The 16,646-nt window shown below is 39.4% G+C and overlaps 1 protein-coding gene across 1 annotated transcript in view; it reads left to right on the top strand.

Annotated features, from left to right (window-relative positions):
• Smc3 (structural maintenance of chromosomes 3) overlaps positions 1-13,604 on the top strand; it is a 42,986-nt gene extending 29,382 nt beyond the window's left edge. The window contains exons 19-29 of the mRNA XM_052763228.1: positions 2,190-2,342; positions 3,954-4,105; positions 4,714-4,872; positions 6,780-6,887; positions 7,373-7,481; positions 7,961-8,208; positions 8,297-8,509; positions 8,770-8,961; positions 9,105-9,282; positions 11,100-11,206; positions 11,796-13,604. Coding sequence (XP_052619188.1) covers positions 2,190-2,342; positions 3,954-4,105; positions 4,714-4,872; positions 6,780-6,887; positions 7,373-7,481; positions 7,961-8,208; positions 8,297-8,509; positions 8,770-8,961; positions 9,105-9,282; positions 11,100-11,206; positions 11,796-11,867 — 1,691 coding nt within the window. The 3' untranslated portion in view covers positions 11,868-13,604. The remainder of the gene's footprint in view (positions 1-2,189; positions 2,343-3,953; positions 4,106-4,713; positions 4,873-6,779; positions 6,888-7,372; positions 7,482-7,960; positions 8,209-8,296; positions 8,510-8,769; positions 8,962-9,104; positions 9,283-11,099; positions 11,207-11,795) is intronic.
• The last annotated feature ends 3,042 nt before the right edge of the window (positions 13,605-16,646 follow it).

The following is a 16,646-nucleotide window of genomic DNA, read 5'->3' as shown; positions in this document are numbered from 1 at the left end:
AAGAAAAGGAAACTTTTTAAGAAGCACCTGTTTATTAGGATAATTACCAAAATAATTTTAACATGATTCTTTAAAATAATAGCAGTGGGTCTAAAACTTAAAAAAAAACAAAACAAAAAAACAGAATCTCAACTGTGCATCTATGGCTAGCCTGGAACTCATAATGTAGACCAGGCTGGCCTCGATCTCAGAGAGATCTACCCGCCTCTGCCTCCCAAGTGCTGGGACTAAAGGCGTACACCACTACACCCAGCTAACTACCAAATTTCAAAAATTTCAAACTTCATGTAAATAATATTTTGATATTTGTAACAAGTGTAATCTAACATAAAAATAACTTTTCTTTATAAGGAAGTCATGGGTGCTAATAATGCTACATTTTCTCCCAAGGGTAATAACAAACTTTCCCCTACTCAGATGTAATTGAATTTATCTGTATAATTCAGGATAAGAATTTTTAATAATGTAGGTTTTAGTGTCCTCATTTTTGTTTAATTTTTCAAAGTAACATGCCCACATTGTTGTCAAACCATCTGAATGATGAAAATAAGCTGTAAACATTATTTCATCCTAGAACTTACTGAGTGTCTCTGAAGGACATTCTCCAGTCAGTACATTGTCACACCTAAAACTTTGAACATTAAAAGACACTGCCTCGGGCGGTGGTGGCGCTCGCCTTTAATCCCAGCACTGGGGAGGCAGAGCCAGGCGGATCTCTGTGAGTTCGAGGCCAGCCTGGGCTACCAAGTGAGTTCCAGGAGAGGCGCAAAGCTACACAGAGAAACCCTGTCTCGAAAAAAAAAAAAAAAAAATTTGCCGGGCGGTGGTGGCGCACGCCTTTAATCCCAGCACTCGGGAGGCAGAGCCAGGCGGATCTCTGTGAGTTCGAGGCCAGCCTGGGCTACCAAGTGAGTTCCAGGAGAGGCGCAAAGCTACACAGAGAAACCCTGTCTCGAAAAAAAAAAAAAAAAATTTGCCGGGCGGTGGTGGCGCACGCCTTTAATCCCAGCACTCGGGAGGCAGAGCCAGGCGGATCTCTGTGAGTTCGAGGCCAGCCTGGGCTACCAAGTGAGTTCCAGGAAAGGCACAAAGCTACACAGAGAAACCCTGTCTCGAAAAAAAAAAAAAAGACACTGCCTCTTGTCTCTCTCCCGTTTTGGTGGGGAGGGGGTGGGGGAATGATGATGACACACACATAGGGTCTCACTGTGTAGCTCTGGCTGTCCCAGAACTCATGATGTAGACCAGCCTGGCCCTGAACTCACAGATCCTCCTGCCTCTGCCTCCCAAGATTGGGATTAAAGGCATGTGCCACCATACCTGGCTTTTTCTCCCTTTTTCCTCCTTAGAAACTGACTTTGAGAAAAATGTCCCATTCTTTGGATTTATCATATTTATTCCTTCTCATTAGATTCTAGTTCAACATTCTTGATATGACTACTATGTAAGTGATGTTTGTTTCTTAAGGTATCAGATAATGTGTCCCAAATTAATGATGCTAAAGTTGATCATTAGCATGTCTTTCAGGTAAAGATACTTTACTTCTTTGTATCTAATAATATGTGAGGTTATTTATAGGACTACATGAGCTGGTCACAATGGTACACACTTTTAATCCCAGCACTCAGGAGACAGGCAGGTGGATCTCTGAATTTCAGGCCTGCATGGTCTACATAACTAGTCCCAGGCGAGCCAGGACTGCATAGTGAGACCCTATCACTGAAAGATAGGTAGGGTGGGTGGGTAGGTAGATAAGTAGATTGATAGATAAACAGATTAATTGGATAGTCTACAAGAATATCAGGTTCCCTGACAATTGCTTAAACATACTTTGTTAGTAAACATTCTTTGTTATTAATAACTCAGTGTTTCAAAGTGGTGTTTCTTTTCTCATTTACTCTACCTGTTACTTTGGCAAAGAACCCTCCTCTCAGTTTTTTAAGTATTTATAGATTCTTGTTTTAAATTTACCACCGTGGTTCTACATTTGCTCAAATTATTGATGCTCAAATCTTCCCAAATTAAAGACTACCAATTTTAATATTGGAAAGTAGGGTTTTTTAAGAGTAGCTGGAATTCTTAAGTTACCCTTTTCAATCTCATGTTGTTAGAGCCCTTAGGTTAGTATTTCATGATAAGTTAGTTACTAGTAGAAAGCTATGTATAGCAGTCCTATATTTTGTTTACAGGTGATCAAGTCAGCCATCGAGGCGCTCTGACTGGAGGCTATTACGACACAAGAAAGTCTCGACTTGAGTTACAGAAAGATGTCAGAAAAGCAGAAGAGGAGCTGGGTGAGCTTGAAGCAAAGCTCAATGAAAACCTGCGCAGAAACATTGAAAATATCTTTTTGTTTTGTGCTTAACGCCATACTGTGGAGAAAGAACTGTGTTTTAATTGCAGATACAGTCTTGTGTGTTAGGTGTTTTGTTTTTTCATATTGCATAGGGGAGCTTATACATTCCACTTTAGTTTTTATTTCCACATCAGAGCTCGTTTAGCTTCTGAAGACTAAGAGAAAACATTTGAAAAGTAATGCTGATTTTTGTTTCACTGTTACGTAGTTCTTACTAGTGAGTGCTTTGAAGAGATAAAACTTGAGGAGCAACAAAATTGAAGGTTTTCAGGCAGAGAGGAAATGGAAGGAAGCGCTGGCTGATGTTTCAGGGGGGAGGAGTGTCAGTAATGCTGTTGTAAACAGATGTTACATATGTCCACACTGGAAAATGTCCTTTAGTGTTTACTGTCTTGGCAAAACTGTGTGCAGATTTAATTTTAGTGGAGGTAATGACAACAGGTATCCAAATCTGAGTAACTAGTTCTTCCAGATAAGTGTAGTGCTACATGAAGGGTGGCTGGTTCAGCTACCAGAACACTTGTGCATATGTGTTTCTTAAAACAGCCATGGTGCTTTTGGTGTGTGTGTCCTGTTTTGTCACCTAAGAGTGTGGATACCTGAATACTGCTTCAGGACATCCGTAACTGAAAGGTATTTTTTTAACTGCAAGTTTGTAGTTCAAACAACATACAGAAAGAGACAAATGCTTTAGCTTTGATCCTGCAGGGATCTGTGTATGATACTTTTAACTGCTTAAATGCGGCAAGATATTAGGAGAGAGAATATGAGGAAGTATTAGAAAAAGGATGCTGTGTGTTGGGTTCTGGCTCAGTGGGTCAGGTACTTGGAGCACAGCATGAAGACATGAGTTCGGTTCTCCAGCACTCGTGAGAAAAGCTGAGTGTGGCAGAGCTCTTTCTTACCCGAGCACGTGGAGAAGGATGGAGACAGGTGGATCCTAGGACTTTGTTGGCCAGCAAGTTTAACATACTGGTGCTTTCCAGACTCATGAAGAAATACTCTCTCAAAAAGTAATGGAGAAAGTAAAAGAAGACAACAGATGTTAACCTCTGGCCTTCACCCACATTTGTGCTGTACACCCCACCCTCATGCACACAAATACAAAGAGAAAGGATGTTGACAGCTGAAGCTGCTGTCTGTATTTGCCAGTCTATTTAGATTTAATTATTTTACATTAGGCAAGGCTACTCTTCATACCTGACCCCTCAAAGCAGTGCCTTCAGCATAATAAATATATATATTTTTGAAAGAAAATATATTTAAGTGTGTGTGTGTATGCCCGTGTATACACACATATATGCTATTACTTGATTTTGCTTAACATATTTTAATCCTACTTTTTTGTTTTATTCAAGTAGAAGTAAAATAAATATGCTTATTTAGAGTAGAAAGTGTAATGAAATGTTTCAAACTTATGACTGAACATTTTTAGTGATAGTATTTAGTTCAACATTATTGTGGTCCATAAATTTGGGGAAATTACTTAGGGGTAAAGGAGAGGAGGATGCATGATGATGTATTGTAAGAACTGAAGGGAATCTAGAGTATGTGATGTGTTTACAACCTTAAGAGAGTTTTCCTTAGCCTTGTATATGGATTAATAATGAAATTGATCAGTTGATGAACCAAATGCAGCAGATAGAGACCCAACAAAGGAAATTTAAAGCATCCAGAGATAGCATATTGTCAGAGATGAAGATGCTAAAAGAGAAGAGGCAGCAGTCAGAGAAGACCTTTATGCCAAAGGTCCGTGAGTATGTCTTGTTACAGCTTTGCGTTAGTGTAGACTTGCAGTGGATCGTAGGTTGTACAGGTATCATTGATTTCATGCTTTGTATATCAGTAGCAATAAGACAGCACAGTGGAAGACAAAAGATGGTTCCTTAGTTACATTATTCAGAACATTATGTCAACTTCTGTTCTTACGAATATGCCTGAAGATTTTTATATAGTTTAACCATGTAATAATTTGTCCCTCCTCTCAGTTTTGCATTATAAATACCTACATAGCTCTAATTACCAAACATAGTATAGTGCCTGGAGTATACTTGGTGATGGAGTCTTGCCCAGCAGGGGTGATGTTGAGGCCCTGGATCCAACTCCCAGCACCAACAAGAGGGAAAAATTTTAATTAGTACATGTTTCTGTTGATTTTGGTTTTATTCCAGTAAACCTATCATAAGTTATAAATATCATAAGCACAAAACACATTCAGTAAACCTAACAGAAGCCTATATAGTACTTTAATAATTGCGTTATATAGTTTAGCTCACTTAATATATACATAGTTTGCAGTGTTTTGCTGTTTATATGTACTGTAATGACTAATATTAATAAATGATAATCTTATATAGCAACGTAGCTTACAGAGCTTGGAGGCAAGTCTGCATGCTATGGAGTCTACCAGAGAATCACTGAAAGCAGAACTAGGAACTGATTTGCTTTCTCAACTCAGTCTAGAAGATCAGAAAAGAGTAGATGCACTGAACGATGAAATCCGTCAACTTCAGCAGGCAAGTACACCTAACAGTGAAAAAAACCTGTTGAAAATGGGTTGTCCAGAAGTACAGGAAGACCCTGTCTCAAAGTATTTGATGCTGGGGGTGTGGCCCACGTCTTTAATCCCAGCGCTTGGAAGACAAAGGCAGGCAGAGCTCTGTGAGTTTGAGGCCAGCCTGGTTTACAAAGCGAGTTCCAGGACAGCAGGGCTACACAGAGAAATCCTGTCTTGGGGGAAAACAAAAATTGAAAGAGAAGAATGTTAAGAAAACAGAAAAAAACAGACATGGCATTTGAATACCCATGAGAGTAAATAAGGTTTTGTTATGTTTGTCTAAGCTCTTCTGGGTATCTTCCATTTACATTCGTCTTATTCAATGCATGTTTATCATTAGTAACTGCAGTGGTCACTTTTGATAAAATGCACCAGCAAACATGGCATTAGAGAGAAAGGGTTTCTTTTGGCGCACAGCATAGCATCCATCATTGATGCCACAGTCCATCATGGCATCAGGAGCTTGAGGCAGCTGTCACTACAGTGTAGCAGAGGGAAACAACTGTGTTCAGCTCGCTTGCTTTTTATGTAGTTCAGATCCCCAGGCCATGGAGTGGTACCTCTCACATTCAGAGTAGATCTTCATATAACCTAAGAGATAATCCCTGTCTTGCAGGCGTGACAAGAGCCTGTCAGATGGAGGGTGTGTAGTCATTAGTAATGCTGCTAGCTTTCTATGCACTTACATGTATATGTGTGCACATGTGCACACGCCAATAATCAGCTTTGTGTATGACATTTTAATTACATTTGGTGTTGGTTTTTTCTTACAGGACTGTCCACATGTAGCCTAGTCTGGCCACTCATTGTGTGTGGGGGGGTAGGGGGTGGGGGTGTTGAGACAGCCCTTGGCTTGGGAGTTGGTTCTCTCTACCATGTGGATTCTGGGGTAGAACTCAGGTTTGGTAGTCTTGGCAGTAAATCCACTTATCCACTGAGCCATTTTGCTAGCCCAGGACTTTGGGTTTATTTATTTATTTATTTATTTATTTATTTATTTTGGTTTTTCGAGACAGGGTTTCTCTGTGTAGCTTTGCGCCTCTCCTGGAACTCACTTGGTAGTCCAGGCTGGCCTCGAACTCACAGAAATCCGCCTGGCTCTGCCTCCCGAGTGCTGGGATTAAAGGCGTGCGCCACCACCGCCCGGCTGGATTTTTATTTTAATACATAGTTGTAAACAATCAATAGTCATCCCAAAAGATAAGAGAGATAAGAAAGTTGGTTTTGGTAGCATGTCTTTTATTCTTATTTAATGTATATGAGTGTTTTGCCTGTGTGTATGTATGTGCACTACTTAAATGCCTGGTGCTGGAGGCCAGAAGAGGATGTCAGATCCCCTGGACCTAGAGATATAGATAGTTGTGAACCCCTGTGTTGGTGTTCTTCAGCCCTCTTGGTAGCATGTCTTATAAAAAGCAAACTAGGAACAGAAACAATAACTTTAACTTTTTTTTTTATTTCATGGCTGGACATGGAGATTATAGAAAACAGCTTGTGAGAATCGGGTCTCTCCTTGCATTGCGGGGGTTCCAGGGATTGGAACACTCCCATGTCAGCTCATTTGAGTACAAGCAATAGGACAAAGATTTTTTTTTTCTTTCTTTCTTAAGCATTACTTTATTATTCTTTGTATGTGTGATATTGGGGTGGGGCACATGTATATACCACAGTGTATATGTGGAGGGCAGAGGACAACTTTGTGGAGTTGATTGTCTGCTTCTACCTTTATGTGGGTTCCAGGATTGAAATCAAGTCATCAGGCTGTGTGCAAGTGCCTTTACCTACCTGTTGAGCCATCTCTCTGGCCCTTAACATTTTTTGACAATTTCATAATTCTGTGTTTTTTTTAAAATTCTATTATTCTAGGAAAACAGACAGCTGCTAAATGAAAGAATTAAACTAGAAGGTATTATTACTCGAGTAGAGACTTACCTGAATGAGAATCTGAGGAAACGCTTGGATCAAGTAGAACAGGTACATTCTTTTCTGAGCTTCTTGCTAATCATAAGCTAGAGAAAGTGTGTCAGTGAGCACTGATTGGAAGCATCAGTTAGGGACCAAAAGACCCACTGAGGATAGTCCTTAGGTTGGAATTCTAGCACTGCCACCTAGTGTGTGACTTGGGCAAGTCATTATTTAATATTTCTGTTCCCAGTTTTCTTTAGTGTAATGTCAGTATAATAGTGGCACCTGCTTTATTTGATTGTAATCTTGTTGTGTTCTAGATACTTACATGCTCAGTGTCACTTTACAGTTACTTAGTAGTTAGGCACTCAGATTTACATCATTAAGTTTTTCCTCTGTAATGGCTGCTTCAGTTATTTTCAAGTATAAATACAAAAACATATGAGACATGTGCTTCCTTAAATGTTCATTTAAACAGCTAATTATAATATTTTTAAACTCAAAATTTCTGTTTTAAGGTTTAATCTCATTAAACTTCGTTCTTTGTGTTACAGGAACTTAATGAACTGAGAGAGACAGAAGGTGGTACTGTTCTTACTGCCACAACCTCAGAACTTGAAGCTATCAATAAAAGAGTAAAAGATACTATGGCAAGATCAGAAGGTAAGTACTTAAATTTTTTTCAGTGTTTTGTTGAATTTAGTTTGTTTTGCAAAATTGTTTGCTGCAAAATGAAATACCGAACTGACTTGTTAAAATGGCTCTGGTAGTTTTATGAGACTAGTAACATGTTCTGCATTTTATTTATTGGAGGAAAGTGTCAGAGGGAGAAGAGATGGTCCTCATCGGGCCATGCTCCAAAGTCATGGCCAGGTCCTAACTGTGTGTGATGGTCTAAAGGAGGGAATGTCATTACCTCTTTAAGTCATTCATGATAGAATGTAGATATGCAAATGATTCTACAAATTTTCCTGTGGTAGTGCTCTGGAATTGGGTAATTTGTGAATTTCATAGTAAAATATAAACAGAGAAAACTTAAAGCCTACCTGCTTTAGACAGTCTGACCATTAGTCTTTACTCAGATAACATTCTGATTATGAAATGAGTCTTAATATCCTTTCTTTTCTTTTTCCCCATCTTAGATTTGGATAATTCCATTGACAAAACAGAAGCTGGAATTAAAGAGCTCCAGAAAAGTATGGAGCGCTGGAAAAATATGGAGAAAGAACACATGGATGCCATAAATCATGACACTAAAGAGCTGGAGAAGATGACCAACCGGCAAGGCATGCTGCTGAAGAAGAAAGAGGAGTGCATGAAGAAGATCCGAGAGCTGGGCTCCCTTCCCCAGGAAGCCTTTGAAAAGTATCAGACACTGAGCCTTAAGCAGGTAAAGCTTTCTCCCTGCACTTCAGAGTTGTCCTTGCTAAATCCCCTCCAGTGTGTGAGTATATTAATCCAGTTTGTTTCTCTTTCAGTTGTTTCGAAAACTTGAGCAGTGCAACACAGAGTTGAAGAAGTACAGCCATGTTAACAAAAAAGCTTTAGATCAGTTTGTGAATTTCTCCGAGCAGAAAGAAAAGTTGATAAAGCGACAAGAAGAATTGGATAGAGGATACAAATCAATCATGGAATTAATGAATGTACTTGAACTTCGAAAATATGAAGCTATTCAGTTAACTTTCAAACAGGTATGTTCTGGTGGTAATGAAAACCCCAAATAGGCAAAAGCTTCAGTTCTTCTTTTGTTTGAAGGTAGATTTAACATACAGGAACTAATGCAGCTTACTGGCCACTAACGTAGTGACTGAGTGTTTCACACAGCTCTGGAAAGGATCTGTTGTTTTGGCTAACATTTAAAAATACCTCTTACTGCTTTTAAATATTGGTTTCAGACAGAATTATCCCTGGGCCACATTTGTATTTCAGTTGACATTTTTTTTTCTTCAAGGTGTCCAAGAATTTCAGTGAAGTATTCCAGAAGTTAGTACCTGGTGGCAAAGCGACTCTGGTGATGAAGAAAGGCGATGTGGAGGGCAGTCAGTCTCAGGATGAAGGCGAGGGGAGTGGTGAAAGTGAGAGGGGCTCGGGGTCACAAAGCAGTGTTCCGTCGGTTGACCAGTTCACAGGAGTCGGAATTAGGGTAAAAATCCCTTTGTATTCAGTTTTCCTTGTAGCTTTACCAGAGTCGAATTTGTATTTTATCTGAATTGTTTATGTGCCGCTTAATTTTGAAGGGTGATGGTACCATCGCCTTTAGGATAGTAACACTCTGTGTTCTCTTAGGTATCATTTACGGGAAAGCAAGGTGAAATGAGAGAAATGCAGCAGCTCTCGGGCGGACAGAAATCTCTGGTGGCCCTTGCTCTGATTTTTGCCATTCAGAAATGTGACCCTGCTCCTTTTTACTTGTTTGATGAGATTGACCAAGCTTTGGATGCTCAGCACAGAAAAGCTGTCTCAGGTAGAGTTCTGATTTTCTGTTCGATAAGAACTTGCTCTGCCTGGGGAGATGGGGAGTACAGTCCTACCATGCAAGCATGAGGGCCCAAGTTTGGACCTCTAGCACCCACCTAAAAGTTGGCCAGGGAACAAATGGAGTTTGGTCGAGAGTCCTGGGAGATCAAAGACCACCCAGTATAGCCAAACCATGAGCTCCAGGTTCAGTGAGACCTTACCTCAAAAAAAAAAAAAAAAAAAAAAAAGATAAGGTGGAAGGCCAGGGAGAGTGGCAGGAAGATATTAGTATCGGACTAAACATAGGCACACTGAAGAACTGGCTGGGCTAGGGATAGAGCTGGGGGTGGAGTGCTTAGCCAGCAAGCCCAGAGTCTTGGGCTTGATGTCCAGTACTTCATAAACCGGGCAAGGTGGCCCTTGTCTGTGTTCCTAGCATTTAGAAAGTGAGGCAGGAGGATCGGAAGTTCAAGACCAGTGGAAAGTGCACATCAAGTTCGTGGCCGGCCTGGGATGCATTCAACCCTGTCTCCAGAAATGTCTTAAAGATAATAGTAATGGTGGCTTAGCTCTTTCTTAGTGGCTTGTTGCCTGAAGTATATTTTCTCTGAACAGTTTTAATAGTTTGGTAATAGACTGCTTTCAGAGTTTACTTTAGAGAAATAGATGTAATTAATTCTTCCACTTAATTGAAAATCTTTCAATTAAATTTTTATCCAAAAGCCTTAAAACTTGTGTTTTTTTGGCATTAAGGGTAGTACTTGTGTGTCTGGAGATGGCTTAGCAATTAGAGCATTGGCTGCTCTTGCAGGATCTGAGTTTGATTTCAAGCACCCTCATGGCTTCTCATGGCATTCATAATTCCAGTTCCAGAGGATCCAACACCCTCTTCTGACTTCCGAGGAAGGGTACTGGGTACACACATGGTATACATGTATACATGTAGACAAAATGTTCACACACACACACACACACACACGATGTTCAGAAAGTAGTGCTTGCCATAAACTTAATTTTTTATTTGAGATGCTAAATCTGATCTTACATGTTAAAAGCTTTCGAATGGAGTAATGGGTGTAGTTAGCATACGATTTTGTGTGTACATGAGAAAATGTTTGGCTCTGACATTTCTTTTTTTTTTTTAAAGATTTATTAATTTTTTATGTGTACAGCATGTATGACTAGAAGAGGGCACCAGATCTCATTACAGATGGTTGTGAGCCACCATGTGGTTGCTGGGAATTGAACTCAGGACCTCTGGAAGAACAGTCAGTGCTCTTAACCTCTAAGCCGTTTCTCCAGCCCAGGCTCTGACATTTCTAATGTTAAAAGTCTTCTGTTTTGGATTTATTTTTGGTTTTTCATTTTGAGACAATGTCATACAGGAACCTTGGACAACTAATCCTCTAGCCTCCTTCCATGTGCTATGATTATAATATCACCATACTGGGTTAGAAGTTTCTTTATGGTAAATAAAAACATTATATTCTGTAACTCTAGGACATACTAGGATGAATTGTGGGTTTCGTTTTTTTTTTTTTTTTTTTTTTTTTATTGTTTTTGTTGTTTTGAGACAAGGATCTCTGTGTAGTCCTGGCTGTCCTGGAACTCAATCTGTAGACCACACTGCCTCTGCCAGAGATTTTATTAGTACTTTTGAACAGTTAAGTTGATAATTTTTGCAGACCAAAAAAAAAAAAAAAAAAAAAAAACACACACAGTCTGCTTTAGCAGGTTTGAATTTTAGGCAGGAATAAAAATAGTTGCTTTTAAAATTTTCAGGTGTGAGAAAGGAGATTTGTTAACTCACTTTTGTTTTCACAGATATGATCATGGAACTAGCTGTGCATGCCCAGTTTATTACTACTACTTTTAGGCCTGAACTGCTCGAGTCAGCCGACAAATTCTATGGTGTAAAGTTCAGAAATAAGGTAATTTTATTTTGTATTACGTTGGTATTTTATGTTAGGTTGTATTATTTTGTATTAGGTTTCATTGTATTTTTTATTTTGGTTTTATGTTACATTAGTGAAAGACTTAGAAAGTCATTGTTTAAATGATGACGTCTTCCTAGAAAAAGGAAAAACTTTAACTTTCATGCCATTTGTTACCTCGATTTTCATTAAGAGAAAGAGTTGTGGGTGTGGGTGGCCAAGTGCTTGTCTAGCATTTATAAGGCTTTAGGGTTTGATCCTTGGCAGCCCCCAAACTGAAATGTAGCCCAGGCTGCCCTCAACTGGCAGTCCTGCCTCTGCCTCCCAGGTGCTGAGATCATGGGTGTTGACACCATGCCAAGCTGTAGAATTTTTTTTTTTTTTTTTTAACCTTCCACGTTGAACAGACAGGGTTGTTCATAAAGACTTCCAACAGCCAGTGCTTCAGAATCACTTGACATGGTAGGTAAAATTAAAAATTTTGTGGGTGGTTGCTGTATATATTAGATACTACCCTATGCAGTACTAATAGTAACTGATATATTCCTTTAAGATCTAACAGACTTCAACATTTACTGTTCTTCAGGTCAGTCACATTGATGTGATCACAGCAGAGATGGCCAAAGATTTTGTAGAAGATGATACCACCCATGGTTAATTGAAAGATACTGCCTGTTGTCTTGGAAGATGTGTATAATAATGTCTTCATACCTAGGAACTGTAAATTTTAAAACTAAATAATTGGTTATTATTGAGTTTTTGGATTTAGAATATACAGTCCTTTTATACTTGTCTTTGTATTTTATAAACTCCCCTGTAATGTTACATTTCTACGTATAGTTGAGGAATTTTATTTCCTACACAGCTTTTTGTAAAGTGTTCTCCTATTTTAAATCTTTTGAGATATTCTAAATATTCTTCTGAATTATTTTACCAGTTACACTTTTTATAGCTTCTATTAAATAATTGGTTTGTGACTAATTTAGTGTAAATGTGGCTTTTTGTCATTGTAATGGTTAGAAACATTAAATATTTTGCATAAGAAAGTGTTGGTTTTCAGTTAATAGAGGATTGAAAAATGCAGTTCCATATTCTGTTAATTGCACCAGTGGGTGTTCAGTTCTGGCTGCAGGTTTTCATCTGTTGTGAACTTTTCAAAGGGTCTTTCCTTGGGCAGTCCAGTCACAATCTTAAGGGAGTGCTGTCCCAAGCACCTTGCTTGAAAATTCATCGGATGATGCTGAGTTTGACGGTTGCTAAACACCCTGCTTTCACTCAGTATAGTAGTCCTTTGAACATTTTTGTCTGAGTGTATGTCCATATACCCAGAAGAGGGTATCGGATCTCCTGGGGCTAGTTATAGACATGTCTGAGCTCCTGCTCAGACATGAACTTCGGATCACTGGAAGAACAGCCAGTGCTCTTAGCCACTGAGCATCTCTCTAGCCACTCCCTTTGGACATAGTAAATTTAATATGACAGTGTATTTTAACAGAAGTTGTTCTGGGTTTGGGAAAGCAATTTTAAGTGGAATTTAAAATGCTGACTCCAAAAATGAGCCATGCAGTTTCCTGGATAAGTCAGGACAGTTTAAATAAGATGTTTTTAACTAGCCAGGGGAAGTAGCTCAGTACGAGAATCCTTGTCTCCAATGTGCAAAGCCCATTCCCTGGTACCACAAAAAGTAAGATTCTGTTACTGAAGCCACATTCCCCATGAGGTTTTTGGGGCATTTGGTTTGTTTAAAAGGTCTTGTCATTCATGTGTCATAAAATTTACCCATGTATGCCTGTGTGCAATTCAGCATGTTTAGTATATTCACAGAATTGTGCAGTCATTTCTATAATGTTAGAACTGTGGATGTGAGCTGACCCCTCAGCCTCTGGCAACCACAAATTGGCTCTTAGTCTTGTGCTATAGATTTGTTTGTTTCGGGGATTTCATGTGGATTCATACAATACAGTAGCCCTTGTCACTGGCAGCTTTTAACTTAGCCTAGTGTTGTCGAGGTTCCTCTGTGACGTAATGTGGACTATTCCTGCTGTGTGGATATGCACTAAGGTTTGCTTATCCCTCATCGGGGCTTGGAGGGTTGTTTTGTTTTTTAACTTTTACTTCTATAAATAATGCTGCTTGTAATGTCAGGTATCTGTGAACTTTTGTTTCTCAGGACTATGTCTAAGAATGGAGTTGTTTGGTCCTAGAGTAACTAATTTCAGCATTTTGAGGAACTGTCAAGCTTTTCCAAAGGAGCTGACCATTGTTTCTAACTACTGTAGTTACTATTTTTCCATCTTCACTGACACTTGTTACTCCTTTTTCTTTTTAAAATAGTCATTCTTATGGATGTGAAGCAATGTCTCAGTAAAGGTTTTAATTTGCATTTTTCTGATTACCAATGATGTCAAGAACTTTCTGTGAGTTTGTCATTTGTGTATCTTCTCTGGTGAAACTTTTATTCATATCTTTTGTCTATCTTTAAATTCTGTTATTTGAATTCTTGAAGAATTCTTCTAAATTTTATTATTTATGTGTGTGCATATATTCTTGCCATGATGTGCATGGAGAGATGGGAGTTGGGTCTCTCCTTCCCCCATGTGGGTCTCAGGGGTGGAACTCACTCAGGTCGTCAGGCTTGGCAGCAAGAGCCTTTACCACTTAACCATCTGGCCAGCCTATTCTTGTCGAATTTTAAGAGGGCTTTTTAAAAATGTTTCAAAAATTAGATTTACTTCAGTGTGTGTGTGTGTGTGTGTGTGTGTAAGGAGGACAACTTGCTAGAGTCAGTTCTCCCCACCATATGGGACCTAAGGATTGACCTGAGGCCCTCAGATTTGGTAGCAAGCACCTTTACCTGCTGAGCTATCTTACCAGCCCTAAGAGTTCTTTATTATTTTGGATACAAATCCTTTAAAAAGTATGTGCTGGTACATTTTTGTCCTACCTTGGGGGTGTGTGTGTGTGTGTATGTGTGTATTATTAATATAGTGTCTTTTGAAGTGGGACATTAAAAACAAAAACATCAGCCGGGCAGTGGTGGCATACACCCTTAATCCCAGAGGCAGGCAAATCTCTGTGGGTTCAAGGCCAGTCTGGTTTACAAAGTGAGTTCCAGGACGGCCAAGGCTACACAGAGAGACCCTGTCTTGAAAAAACAACAACAGCAAAAAAATATCTGTGTGTCTGAATTTCCTTTTTGAGTAAGAATACCAGTCATGGGATTTAAGGCCTCATACTAACTTAGGGACCTCTTTAAGAACCTGCCTTTTTTTGGTTACAGGTTCAACATGTGAATTTGGGGACAGGGGCACAGTTCAGCCCCCAGTGGTTCCTATGGTGTATTACTGTATGACCATCAATTAAAACTGCACATTTTGCGCAGATTTCACCAGTATGACTCAGTACTGCCCTGTGTGTTGCCTCAGATTCTGCAGAGTACATGACAGTTGTCTGTGTCCTCTTTTGTGTGGTTTTCTCCATCTTTGTTTCTTACAACTTGACAAGTAGGTAGATAGGTATTTGGAAGTTGGTTGGTTTGAGAGAGGGTCTCACTATGTAGCGAACTCGCTCTGTAGACCAGGCTGGTCTTAAAACTCAGAGATCCAACTGCCTCTGCCTCCCAAGGGCAGCCTTCACAGTTCTGAAGAGTACCTTTCAGATACTGAATGTTCCTCAATTTGGGTTTATCTGATAGTTTTCTAGGGTGAATAGTAATACTACAGATGTGAAGTACCACCATATAAGCAGTGTACATTCTTAATATGGTTTATCACCAGTCATAAATTACTTTAATCTGCCCAGGATTGCTGAGTTTCTCCATTGTAACTTGAACTTTACTCCTTCGTGCTGTGACCCTTCAGAGTGTGCCGCTCCACAGCTACACTGCTGGTCTCCTGTGACCTTGGACAACTTGCAGTGTAACTTTCTCGGTAGAATATATGAGATTTTCTTTATTAGTAAGGTTATTTGCAAGGGCACGGTTTTGTTTATTCTTTCCGCCATATTTAACTTTGTTTTGCTTGCTTGTATTTCCAGTGACTTGAAGTCATTATCTATGGAAGAATTTGTTTTAATAGGCACTCGTCCATTAATAGAACCTAGAAACACCAAAAGAGCCACTCTAAAGATATTAATGAGACTTTACATTGAATTTAAGGTGTCCATTAACTTTAAGTCATGCAGTAACAGTTTGTTATAGGCTGGATGCTCCAAGTCTGCAAACCTTTAAATATTAAAAACATAGATACATTTATAACTCTGTGTGTGTGTGTGTGTGTGTGTGTGTGTGTGTGTGTGTGTGTGTGTGTGTGTGTACACTCACATGTGCACATGAGAGGTCAGATAAGTCTGTGGAGTCTGTTCTCTCCGTACATCTGTAGTTGGGTTCCAGGAATCAAGCTCAGGTTATCAAGCCTGCAGAGCAGGTACCTTCATCTTTCTGAGCCATCTTGTCAGCTCAGAGTCTGAAACTTTGTGAGTGGCATGTTGATGATGCCCAAGAAATTTAGGATTAGGGGATATGTTTTGGGGAGTTTTATCTGGTACCAGCGATTAAACCTGGATTTTGTGCATGTATTCCACCAGTGAGATATATATCCCTCGCCACGAGCTCAGACTCAGTTATGTAGCCACAATAAATCTGAGAATCTAAACCTGAAATTTTTATTTGAGTTGGAATTTAGCTCTAGTACATAAGCTAATCTCAAATTCTTGTTCAAGTGACTCTTCTACCTTGACCATCACAGTAACTCAGACCATATGTATGCACCACTGTGCTGGGCTTAACGTGTTCATGAAATCTGTGGCGTTTATGATGATTACCTCTAGAAATCAGCAAATAAAGCTTTTTTTCAATTGTGAGATTAGATGGGTTAGGTGGAAAGTATAAATTCAGAAATGGGAAAAGACAAGCTGATTTTCAAATGATCTCTTTAAATTAAGCATCAGTAAAGGTGTTTTCAAACTCTAATGTTTATTATTCTAAAGGGTATTTATTATTATTATTATTATTATTGTTATTGTTATTATTATTATTATTGGGTTTTCTCCTAACTCTAGAAGAACTAATTCCCTATTCAGCTCACAGGAGCTTGCTGGTTGGTGTTCGGAAGAATCCTTACTGCCCAACTAATAGTCCTTACAGGCCACAGCAGCGACCTGCTGGCTTCACAGAGGAGCAGGCCACTGCCTGTAGGAGGGTCTGCCTTTTTTCTTTAGATGCTGTGTCATTGGTTGCATTGCCCTCTGTTGTGTTCGGGTGGAGCCCTGGTGCCCAGTGCCTTTAGTCTACCTGGAAAAGGTAACACCAACAAAATCTCTTTTAGTAGCCTTGCCTAGGAATATGCCATGGCCTTGGAGTTGGAAAGTATTTAGTTCCAGAGTTGCATTTATTTGTTTTAGTTTAATACTTTCGACTTTACAGATGAAGAAATTTGAA

Source organism: Peromyscus californicus, unplaced genomic scaffold (genome assembly GCF_007827085.1).
Source record: "Peromyscus californicus insignis strain IS unplaced genomic scaffold, ASM782708v3 Scaffold_4__1_contigs__length_199733344, whole genome shotgun sequence".
In the NCBI taxonomy this organism is placed as follows: Eukaryota; Metazoa; Chordata; class Mammalia; order Rodentia; family Cricetidae; genus Peromyscus; species Peromyscus californicus.
This window is presented reverse-complemented; position numbering and strand designations above follow the sequence as displayed.